This window comes from Moschus berezovskii, chromosome 25 (genome assembly GCF_049115385.1).
Source record: "Moschus berezovskii isolate FMDL1 chromosome 25, NW_MosBer_1.0, whole genome shotgun sequence".
Taxonomy (NCBI): Eukaryota; Metazoa; Chordata; class Mammalia; order Artiodactyla; family Moschidae; genus Moschus; species Moschus berezovskii.
The window spans coordinates 21,212,969-21,225,446 of NC_142484.1; the positions used below are offsets into that span (position 1 = coordinate 21,212,969).

The following is a 12,478-nucleotide window of genomic DNA, read 5'->3' on the forward strand; positions in this document are numbered from 1 at the left end:
GAAAACTTGAACTAAACATCAGCTGGCTTCAAACAGAAATGAGAGGAAAGAGAGGGTGGGAAGAAAGAGGGAAGGAGGCAGGAGCAGTCACCCAGTCATCCAGAGAAGGGGCTGTTTCCCATCCCAGCTGGGTGAACATTCAGAGGGCTTCCCTCTGGGATTCCAAACAACTTATTTCTAAAACTGAGAAAGAATAATAATAATATTTGCCTTAAAACAGTTTTCCCCTCAGAGTTTTCTGCATGGCAGCCTTTACGTCCTTATTCCTCAAGCTGTAGATCAGGGGGTTCAGCATGGGGATCACTGTGGTGTAGAACACGGAGGCCACGTTCTCCTGGGCCAGGGAGCTGGCCGTGGAGGGTTTCAAGTACATGAAGGCAGTTGTTCCATAAAACATCCCCACAGCTGCAAAGTGGGAGCTGCACGTATTGAAGGCTTTGGCCCTTCCCCCTGTGGTGCTGATGCGGAGGATACTGGACAGGATGAAGGCGTAGGAAATTAGGACTGTTAAGCTGGTGACTATGATGTTGAATCCAGCCAAAAAGAAGACTGTCATCTCAACATGGTAGGTGCTAGAGCAGGTTAGCTTCATCATGGGGAGGATTTCACAGAAGTAATAACTTATGAGGCGCTCACAGTAGGACTGTTTCAACATGAGGCCAGTCTCTATAGTTGAGCCAATGAACCCCATGGCATAAACCCCAACCATCAGCAGCGAGCAGACTCGATGAGACATGATGATGTTGTAAAACAACGGTCTGCAGATGGCAACGTAGCGGTCATAGGCCATCACTGACAGCATGTAACACTCAGCAATGACAAACACCAGGAACAAGTAGAGCTGGGCCATGCACCCTGCATAGGAGATGGTGTTTTTCTCTGACACAAAGTTCACCAGCATCTTAGGGGTAATGACAGAGGAGTAGCAGAGATCCACAAAGGACAGGTTGCTGAGGAAATAATACATGGGAGTGTGAAGCTGAGCATTCAGACGAATCAGTGTTATCACACCCAGGTTCCCTACCATGGTGACCAAGTAGATCCCAAGGAAGAGGAAAAAGAGTGGGAGTTGGAGCTCTGGCCGATCTGTCAAACCCTGAAGAATGAACTCTGTCACTGTGGAGTGATTTTCTGCAGCCATTCCCCTCTGGTTGGGGGTCCTGTGGGGATGAAAGAGAAGAACTGCATAAAAGGCTGCTTCTTGCACTGCTTGGTGAAGTTAGTTTTGATCATCTAGGGCCAGCTAAGTGATTCTATGATCCTCTGGGATGATTGATCCCTTATACTGCTATTTATTTTGGGAGGAAGACCAGACCCTGAGGTCATAGAGATGACAAGAAAAATGGGGCAAGATCCAGAACTTTTATCACATTCATGTCTCTGAAATATCCTAGAGCAGTGGGTCTTAAAGTCTAGTCCTTGTACCAGCATTGCTTGCAACAGCTGAAGACATTGGAGATGCCGATTCTCAGGCCTCACCCCAGACCTCCCAAGTCCAGGAACTCTGGGATGGGGCCCAGTGATCTGTGTATCGTATTGTCTCCAGGTGAGGCTGAGGCAGGTTCAAGTCTGAGAACCTCAGTCCTGTAGGTAATAAGAACTAGCGTTCCTATTTTGTAGTTGTAGATGTACTTTGCTTCAGAAATGAAATTCGCTTGTCATCAGTGAAAGGCCCAAATACTGACTGAATGTGAACATATGATAACATATCTCAAAATGATGCAGTTTTAGGTGGATATGGTAGTTACAACAGTATCACTGAGTTACAAGTCAATTTCTGCATCTAAAAATGAAGAAATTAGTGATATCAAGAGCTATAGTGGTTGTAAAAATAATGTGGGATAATGCATAGTTAGAAAATTTTTTTTCAAGAAGTCAGTTCTTATAAAAAAATGTGAGTTGTCATTAGGTGTCAAAAATTCTTTATTAGTTTTTTTCCTGGACCTCAGGCTCTAAAGCAATCATTCCCAACTCTGTATAATTGTAATCAACTGGAGTATTTAAAACATACTGATGGCTGTGTTCAGTCCACAGAGATTCTCATTTAATCTATCTGTGGTAAAGCCTTGGTCCTGGAACTTAGTATTGTCTAGAGCAGGGGTCCCCAACCTCTGGGATCTAATGCCTGATGATCTCAGGTGGAGCTGATGTATTAATAATAGAAATAAAGTGCACAATAAATGCAATGCACTTGAGTCATCCCCATACTATCCCCTCCCCAACCCTGACTCTCATCTGTGGAAAAATTGTCTTTCATGAAACCAGTCCCTGGTGCCAAAATAACTGGGGACTGCTGGTCTAGAGGAAGTACTCAATAGTTATTCTCACCATTGTTTTTATTTTCAGATCATAATATCAAGTCATTATCTCTTTAATGACCAAGGATTGACATTATAGACATGGTTGTAAGAAAACGCTCATCAAAAGTCAATCTCATTAACTCCTCTGAAAAGTTTTGAGTAGAAAGACAAATGTGTTTAGCATAGAATTTTCATTCCACTTTCATACTGAGAAAACTGAAGTGCCAGACATGAAGTGACTTTTCAGACACCTCCTAACAACCAAGGACTGGGAACTGAAAGTGATTTCTTTGATCATAAGCTCTTCCCTTGGCCCAAGCATGTAGCTTTACAATCTGCACACCTACAGCTCTAAGCAATGTTGTGGTTGAACATGCTTTATTCTTGATGTCTTAGATTGTGCAAAGCATATAAAAAAGAGGAATGTTGTATTATTTTCCTATTCTTTAGGAAACAGAAGCTCTAAAAGTTAAATAAGTTATAGACGCAGAACTGGGTCTAAAACCCAGGACTTCTGACTATCAGTCTGCTTTTGTTTTCAGTAAACTATGTTGCTTTGCTGTAGGTTGTCTTGTGTGTAGCACTTTGTTATTATTTAGTAATCTTAATTTATTGAATTTTTGGACACGATAAATTTTACTGTCAATTTCTGATATATTTAAAAAAATTACCAAGGCAGTACACGTGCATTGAACAAAATTAGAAATACAAATAAGCAAAAGTACAGCGCCATTTTCCTGCTCCTTGGAGAATAACAATAGTCTAGACTATCGTTTTACATTTCTTCAATACATACATGTACCTATGTGTGTAAGCACATGTGTATTTAAAAAATGTTGCAGCCTACTTTTTAAACTGCAGCACTTAAAAATATGTTGTGTCGTTTGATTCCTGTAATAACAACTCTGGCAGTAACTATATTTCTTATCTGGGGTAAGAATCTTTAAATTCTAAGGATATGGTGTGAAGACAAGAAAACCTGCATTGCATTTATAAGCTTTACATTTTAAGTTATTGTTTAAATTGTTAGCTTCATAATAACAAATGAAGAGAGAGAATTAGAGATAGCTAAGACTTTTGAATATCATTTCCATTTATTATGAAGCAGAAAAAGTTCCTTTAGGTAGCAACAATAGATTAAAATATCTTAACATATTCTTTTCTACTCAATTTCCACCTCTGAAAACAATAAGAAGCATATTAAGAGAAAATCCATCTGGAATATAGCATTACCAGGAATCAAAGTGCTTTACAGGGCATTACAGAATGAATGTCATTTTCTTAGTGAAGTGCTGATGGGAAAATTCTAGATAGTATTGACTTAGTTATTGATTCCCATAATCATCTAATAATATAAAATATAAAAACATGACCCCATATTTGATATCAGTCACTACAGTTCCTACCTCCAGTTCTACCAGACCATCAGAGGCTCAGGATTGTTGCCCATAAGAACACAGCACATGAAGAAAAACCACTTAGAGATGAAGATAAACACAGAGTTTCAAGTAGACTGCATTAGAAACAGGAGTTCATGGAAGAAATATATTTCTCATAAAATTGCTGCAAGTCATGATTAAGTACCTGTGCTGAGGAAAAATGGATCAGAGTCCTCTGAAAATTATAGAGGATGTCGGTTTCAACAGTTGGGAAGTAAGTATCAGAAAATGAGAGGACTTACATCTAGTCCTAAATTTACTCAAAGGGACCAGCACTGTCATGAAAAATGGGTCCCTGAGCTTAGGAGACTTGGGAGTCTTTTTATATATACATAAAGAGAAGAAACAAGAAGTGCCATATATATATATATATATATATATATATATATATATATATATATATATATGGGCAAGACTTCTCCTGGGAGGCAGTCACTTCAGAGACTGGAGACATTAGTAAAGGAGCAATTAGAGTCTTGGTTTGCACCTGTGCTGGGAATCCTGGTTTTTGTCTCCCAGGTGTGTTAATTTTCCTTCTACTGGGAGGGTCATCTTTCTGCTTTGGAAACTATAGTCTAATGCTCCCTTTCCAATATTATACATCCAACAACTATATCATCATCATCACCACCACCAGAGCCACCTCTGTCATTACCATCATTGCCATTATCAATCACTACCATTAAGCTTGTTACTCATCATTAGTTATTCACCTTCAAGCAAAATCAATAGGCTTAAAATGTTTATTTTAAAGGGTTTAATACGGACTCAAGCTTTTTAATAAAACACTGTACAATTTCAGTAAAGGAATATGAATTTATAAGGAATGCTGAATTGATCACCCCGCTGCTGCACCTGTAGACCAATAGTGTTAGAATGGCAGGAGTTGGGTGCATAAGTAGGTAGATATAAGAGCTCTTCACTCATATATTATCATTCATAACAGAAATATGTTTATAGGAATATGCAGTTTTCAAGAATACATTCAGGAATATATCATTTATGAAAATGTTACTAATGATGATTTTCAAATTAAACTTTTCCTCTTGAGATAATTGTAGATTCTCATGTAGGTTGAGAAATAATATAGAGGGACCCTGTGTACCCTTTATGCAGTTTCCTGCAATGGTGACATTTTCCAAATTATCATATGTGGAATACCACACATTGCCATAGACAATCCACTGATCTTATTCTGATTTCCTCAGTTTTATTTATAATCATTTCTTGGTGTGTACACTTACTTCACTGAAAATTTTTTACATGCACAAATTTGAGTATCCACCACCACAGTTCATATAAAAACACATCACCTTCATTTTTAAATTTAAAACAACTTGGTTTCGTATTATCTTCTAAAGATGATTGGTTTTTTTTTGTAGTATCTTTATAATCTCACTAATTTTAATCATATTTTATGTGTTTCAGGCCATTGAAATTATTATCCTTTTGTTGCTCAAAATTTTCAGTCTTTGGCCTGTGGAATTCTTTTCAGTTTGTCTCTTAAGTCTTTTGGACATAGTACAGTTAGTCTCTAATATTAATTACTAGCTGATATGACAAATGTTCTGAACTTCTCTCATAAAGTTCAGACTAGAGATCAATCATTTCTCCAAGAAACTTGGTTACTTTTGGTCCTGATATGGTATTTCAAGGGCTTTCCAGGTGGCTCAGTGGTAAAGAATACACCTGCAATGCAGGACATACAAGAGACAGTTTGACCTCTGGCTTGGGAAAATCCCCTGGAGGAGGAAATGGCAAGCCACTCCAGTGTTCTTGCCTGGGAAATCCCATGGACAGAGGAGCCTGGTGGGCTATAGCCCCTGGGGCAGCAGAGTCTGGCACTACGGGGCAACTGAGCATGCAGGCAGGCAATGGTGTTTCAAGGCTACAAATTAGGCACCAAAGGGGTTCATTGCTTCTGGGTTAGTTATTGTTTATCGGTCTTTCAACAAGAACTCAAAAATTTGTACTGTATGGTTCTCAATAATTTTTTGAAGATACGTTCTGATATTCATTCTTCAGCAGTTTTTTTTTAATTATTTTAATTGGAGGATAGTTACTTTACAATATTGTATTGGTTTTACCATACATTGACATGAATCTGCCCCTGGTGTACACGTGTTTACCATCTTGAACCCCCCCTCCCACCACCCTCCCCATCCCACCCCTCTGGGTCATCCCAGTGCACCAGCCCGGAGCATCCTGTATCATGCATCGAACCTGGACTGGCGATTCGTTTTCTTAGTTGTGATGTTTCTTTTCAATATGTCCTTCAAATATCCATCTCCATCTCTTTCTCTATATCTGTATGTATCTCTATTTAAAACTGGGAAATGTTCCTTGAATTATAGTTTTCATTGTTTGTTCTGTCCCTTGCTTTACTTTTCTTCTTTGTGGCTCCTACTCACCAAAGATTAGATCTCCTTTGCCTGGTATTCACATTTGTTTCTTCCCATAAATTTCTTTTTTTTTGATATAAATTATTTTTATTTATTTATTTACTTATTTTTATTTGAGGCTAATTATTTTACATTATTATATTAGTTGGTTTTGCCATACATTGACATGAATACGCCCCATTTGTACATGAGTTCCCCCTCCCGAACCCCCCTCCCACCTCCCTCCTCCCCTTATCCTCCCTCTGGGTCATCTTCATTTCTTTTTCTTTTAATCCCGCTTTTCCACCTTCTGATTCTCCTAAAGTATCATCTGTTGTGTTTATTGGCTCTTCTATTACTTCTAATTCAGTTTAATTTCCTAAATTATTTTTCCTTTTATTTCTAGTAATTTCTTGAGGTATTGTACAATTATTGCATTTTTCTGAGTTTTGTTACTCTTTCACACCTTGCATTATTTTTTTTAATCAATGAAGGTATTTATTTATTTATTCACTGTTTTTTTTTTAATTTTTATTTTTATTGGAGGCTAATTATTTTACAATATCATATTGGTTGGTTTTGCATACATTGACATGAATCCGCCCCGGGTGTACATGAGTTCCCCCTCCTGAAACCCCTCCCACCTCCCTCCTCCCCTTATCCGCCCTCTGGGTCATCCCCGCATACCAGCCCCGAGCATCCTGTAACATGCATCAACCTTGAACTGGCGATTCGTTTCACATATGATAATATACATGTTTCAATGCTATATTTTTGAAATGTGTCTTAACTCATTTTTGTCGAATGTAATAATATTCTTTCACTTGTGGGTGTGTGCTAGGGACTGAATTGTGTTCTTTCCATAATCCATCCACCATAAACAATTAAAAACTGGATGATATATATAAAATAAGTGCTTTCAGACATTGGACAGCATTGATGCTGAATTATGACCCAAGACAGAAGAGGACCAAATGACAGGAGCTTTATATTTACCCTATTTGTCTGGGGACACTTTCTAGATCATGGCCCAAATAAGGTATATGAAAACAAAGGACAACATTTTTGATGAGTTGAGAAGAGTGGAGGAAAATGTTGGGAGTTTGAAGTAGATGGAATGGGCAGTGAAGCATAGGAAGCCACGGGGAAAGAAGGACAGAAATGAGTTCTTGTGTCTTTGTCCAAGCTTTGTCTAGGCCATATGTTTCTAAGACAGATCTCCGTGAAGTTGGGCAAAGAATAAATACCTGGAAACTTTAAGCTAATAATTGATTATCAGAGTTACACAGGTCTGGGAACCCTGAATATTCACTGAAAGGACTGATGCTGAAGCTGAAGCTCCAATAGTTTGGCCACGTGATGCGAAGACCCAACACACTGGAAATGATCTGATGCTGGGAAAGGTTGAGGGCAGTAGGAGAAGGAGATGACAGAGGATGAGATGGTTGGATGACATCACCTACTCAATGGACATGAGTTTGAACAAACTCTGGGAGATACTGATGGACAGGGAAGCCTGGCATGCTGCAGTCCATGGGGTTGCAAAGAGTCAGACAAGACTTACTGACTAACAATAAGCCAGTAACGAGATCAACTTTAAAACCTGTAGCATTCCCTGGAATGCTCAGAAGTTTTATATCTTAACATTAGTGCTAAATTTGTTCTAGAATAAAAGCTATACTTGATATATACTAACAAAACTTAAATATTAAGCCTCAGAAACATCAAGACACTCAAGTAGCTTAACTGGCTGCCAAAATAAACTTAAAGACATTTTAAAGAAATAAAAAACAGTTAAGAAAGTCAACAAATCTGCAGCATCATATCAAAAATTATTATATATTCAGATAAATAGGAAAATGTGTAAGAAAAGCAGGAAAAAGAAGTGCTGTTTTCATTTCAGCAGGAAGATGGTGCAGGGGCATAAGATTCAAAACAGGTTATTATAACACTGCACCCAAGCCTGGGGTGCCCTCCTCCCCGTGAAAAATAGGTAGAGTAGACACTTTGGAATGGCTCTATCAATATTCATTCTACCCTCCTTCTAGTCAGGTTAAAAAGCTGAAAATTCCATATTCCAGATTGCATTGTAGCTACAGTCATGGATGTGAATTTTCTTGTTGTTCAGTTGCTAAGTCATGTCTGATTCTTTGTGACCCCATGGACTGCTGCACACCAGGAGCAAATCTCCTGGAATTTGCTCAAACTCATGTCCGTTGAGTCAGTGATGCCATCCGACCACCTCATCCTCTGTCGTCCCCTTCTCCTCCTGCCCTCAATCTTTCCTGGCATCAGGGTCTTTTTCAGTAAGTCAGCTCTTTGCATCAGTTGGCCAAAGTAAATTAGTTCTCACTAATTAAATGTTTTTTGTGTGAAATTTTAAGGGTGGGAGAGAGGAGGATCTTACTTTTTAGTGTATATCAGAATCAACAGGAGATCTATTAAAATATAGATTGCTGGGCCCACCCAGTAATTCTGTAGGTGTGGAGCAGGGACCCCAAATTTGTGTCTCTAACAAATTGCCAGGTGATGTTCAATCTCTGGGTTTAGTTACTGTTTACTGATTTTGTGAGTATGAGGGCCACTTGTCAAGGTGACATTGATCACAGTGGAAGCTGGAGCTTCTTGACAAGTAGATCACATCTGCTGTGAAGTCACTTTGAGGGGCATCCTCACCCTTTCTGTAGTCATACAAAAAAACTTACCAAGTCATTTCCTCTGTTAATGCCATTTTTGCTTGAGAAAACTAGAGTTATTCCAATTTCTCATAATAAACCACTGATACAAACAATAGAATACCAAAACTAGCTAGAAATGACAAGAAGATATCTACACTGTACAAGGTGTTTGCATTATATCAGGCTGCTGAGTCTAAAACATGTATCCTTGATATTGGTATAAAGAAAGGAGAGTGGGGAGAAACTGTCTCATTGCCACTGGATTTACTGGGTGAGGCTGGCAGTAGATCTCTGAGTTAATTAAGCAGGACAAGAGTGTTTGCAGCAATGGATAACCTGGGTGACCAACCATCTTGGTTTGTGTGGGACCAAGGGATTTTCCAGGGTGTGGGTCTTCCAGTGCTAAAAGTGGTGAAGTGCCAGGCAAACTAGAGTGTTACTCTTGTGTAATCTTCCCTTAGTTCTACTGAAGAAGAGGCTAGGGCAGACGAGGAAAGATGGGGGTCTGAGGAACTGGTTTTAGGAGACATGTGAAGTTGAAAGGGCAGGCTTAATAGGTTGTTCAGAAGGTGATGTGCCAGCCTAAAGCAAAAGGGACATTTGAGAGCCAAGAGTATGAGTTCTGAAGTCACTTAGACTTGGGTTTAAATCTCAGTGTCTTTGTTTACCAGCTGTGTGATCTTGAGAAAGTTACTAAACCAAGTTTCCACTTTCCACATGACACAGGGAAAACAACAGAACTGAACTGTTGTGAGGTGTAATTGAAATAATGCATGTAAAGCATTTAGAAGAGTCGTATTGCTCAGAGTAAGCCTCCCCAAACATGTTGGCATTATTATCATTGTTACTAAGAAAGTCATATAAAGGAATCAAGTACAAGTCCTTTGGTAGGGATCAGGAGAAAGGAGTGGCAGAGTGGAGAGGAGGAAGTCTAGAGGAGAAATGCTCTGGGCATCACTTGGTGACTTTCAATCTGCCTCTTTTTGCCCTGTATACTCCCAAGTGCAAAAAGGAGGAACTAAGTTGAGTAATATTTTCTACATAGAAGATAACAAAAAAGTGGTTGACTTTCAAACTCAGAGCTGAAAGTTTAATTTTTATTGAAGTGTGGCTGATTTACAATATTATATTAGTTTCAGATGTACAATAAAGTGATTCAATATTTTTATACTTTATTGCATTGAAATGTACTGTAAACTCATGGCTATATTTCCCTGTGCTGTACTATACATCCTTGTTACCTATTAATTTCACATGTAGCAGTTTGTGTCTATTAATCCCTTATCCTTGTCTTGCCTTCCCTCCTCTCCTCTCCCTGGTAGTAATCACTATTTTTTTCTCTATATCTGTGAGCCTGTGAACATTTAAAATTTGTGTTAAACTGCAATTAAGACAATAGAGTTTACCAAAGGGACAGAAGAAAGAAAATAGATCCCAAATAGTAAAAAAAGAACTTGATATCAGCTAGCTTCATACAGAAATGAGAGTAGAGGAAGGGCGAAGGAAGAGGGAAAGAGGCAGGCGCAGTCACCCAGCCGTGCAGAGAAGGGAGAGCTTCCCATCCCAGGTGGGCGAGCATTCAGGGGCTTCCCTCTGGGATCCCTGACAATTTATTTTTAAAATTGAGAAAGAATAATAACAGTTTTATCAAAACAATTTTCCCCTCAGAGTTTTCTGCATGGCAGCCTTTACCTCCTTATTCCTCAAGCTGTAGATCAGGGGGTTCAGCATGGGGATCACTGTGGTGTAGAACACGGAGGCCACGTTCTCCTGGGCCAGGGAGCTGGCCGTGGAGGGTTTCAAGTACATGAAGGCAGTTGTTCCATAAAACATCCCCACAGCTGCAAAATGGGAGCTGCAGGTGCTGAAGGCTTTGGCCCTTCCCACTGTGGTGCTGATGCGGAGGATACTGGACAGGATGAAGGCGTAGGAAATTAGAACTGTTAAGCTGGTGACTACAATGTCGAATCCAGCCAAAACAAAGACTGTCATCTCAACGTCATAGGTGTTAGAGCAAGAGAGCGTCATGAGGGGGAGGATGTCACAGAAGTAATGACTGATGAGGCGCTCACAATAGGGCAGTTTCAACATGAGGCCAGTCTCTATGGTTGAGCCAATGAATCCTATGGCATAGACCCCAGCCACCAGCAGGGAGCAGACTCGATGAGACATGATGATGTTGTAAAGCAGAGGTCTGCAGATGGCAGCATAGCGGTCATAGGCCATCACTGTCAGCATGTAACACTCAGCAACGACAAACACCAGGAAGAAGTAGAGCTGGGCCATGCACCCTGCATAGGAGATGGTGTTCTTCTCTGACACAAAGTTCACCAGCATCTTAGGGGTGATGACAGAGGAGTAGCAGAGATCCACGAAGGACAGGTTGCTGAGGAAATAGTACATGGGGGTGTGAAGCTGAGCATCCAGACGAATCAGTGTTATCATGCCCAGGTTCCCTACCATGGTGACCAAGTAGATCCCAAGGAAGAGGAAGAAGAGGGGGAGTTGGAGCTCTGGCCGATTTGTTAAACCTCCAAGAATGAACTCTGTCATTGTGGAGTGATTTTTTGCAGCCATTCTCCTCTGGTTGGGTGTCCTGTGTGGACAGAAATGAAGATCTCTGTGAAAGCTCACATCATGTTTTGCTTGGTCAAGCTAGTTTGTGCATCTCAGGCCAGCTGAGTGATCCTGAGATCCTTTCTGATTAGTGTTCCCACATCCTGCTGTTTTTTGGGAGGAAGACCAGACCCTAGGTATTTCAAAGATCATGGAGATGAGAGGAAAAGGGGGAAAGATCTAGAACTTTTACAACATTCACGTTTCTGAAATATCCTAGAGTAGTGAGTTTTATTTTTATATTTTTAAGGTCAGATTTATTTATTTATTTGAGTAAAAGGCTTTTATTTTTTTTCCTTTTAAAAATATAAATGTATTTATTTTAATTGGAGGCTAATTACTTTACAATATTGCATTGGTTTTCCATACATCGACATGAATCTGCCACGGATGTAAACGTGTTCCCCATCCTGAACCCCCCTTCCACCTCCCTCCCCATACCATCCCTCTGGGTCATCCCAGTGCACCAGCCCCGAGCATCTAACCTGGACTGGTTTTAAAGTCTAGTCCCTGGGCCAGCATCATTGGCGTCACTTGAAGACATCAGATATACAGATTCTCAGGCCTCACTCCAGACCTACCAAGTCAGGAGCTCTGGGATGGGACACAGTGATCTGTGTATCATATAATGTTTCCAGGAAAGGCTGATGCAGGCTCAAGTCTGAAAACTTCAGTCCTGTAGGTAATAAGCAGTAGAATTAATATTTTGTAGTTGGAGATGTAGTTGCTTCAGAAATGAAATTTCCCTGTGGTCTATGCAAGTCTTAAATATTCATTTGTTTTGAACGTATGAATACGTATCTCAAATTGATGAGGTACTAGGGTGAAAGGGTTACTGTATCAATATCTTTTAGTTACAGGTCAATTTCTGTATTGCTATTTTAATAATAGTAATACTAATTCCAAAGTTGGTTGTAAAAGTAGTATGGGATATTGCATAGTTAGAGATATTTTTTTCAAGAAGTCAGTTCCAATAAAAATGTGAGTTGTCATTGGGTGTCTGGAATTTGTTCTTAGATTTTTATCAAATCATGCCCAAGGCAATTCCATTTCTTGTATTTGTA

General features: G+C 39.7%; 2 protein-coding genes across 2 annotated transcripts; both read right to left on the reverse strand.

Moving 5' to 3' along the window:
- Positions 1-211: 211 nt before the first annotated feature.
- On the reverse strand, positions 212-1,174 carry LOC129548979 (olfactory receptor 8A1-like). The gene has a single exon (XM_055415977.2). It carries the CDS (start codon positions 1,139-1,141, stop codon positions 212-214), a length of 930 nt encoding a protein of 309 aa, XP_055271952.2. The 5' UTR covers positions 1,142-1,174.
- Positions 1,175-10,445: 9,271 nt separating this feature from the next.
- Positions 10,446-11,393, reverse strand: LOC129548983 (olfactory receptor 8A1-like). Its single transcript, XM_055415980.2, has one exon. It carries the CDS (start codon positions 11,373-11,375, stop codon positions 10,446-10,448), a length of 930 nt encoding a protein of 309 aa, XP_055271955.2. The 5' UTR covers positions 11,376-11,393.
- Positions 11,394-12,478: the final 1,085 nt, after the last annotated feature.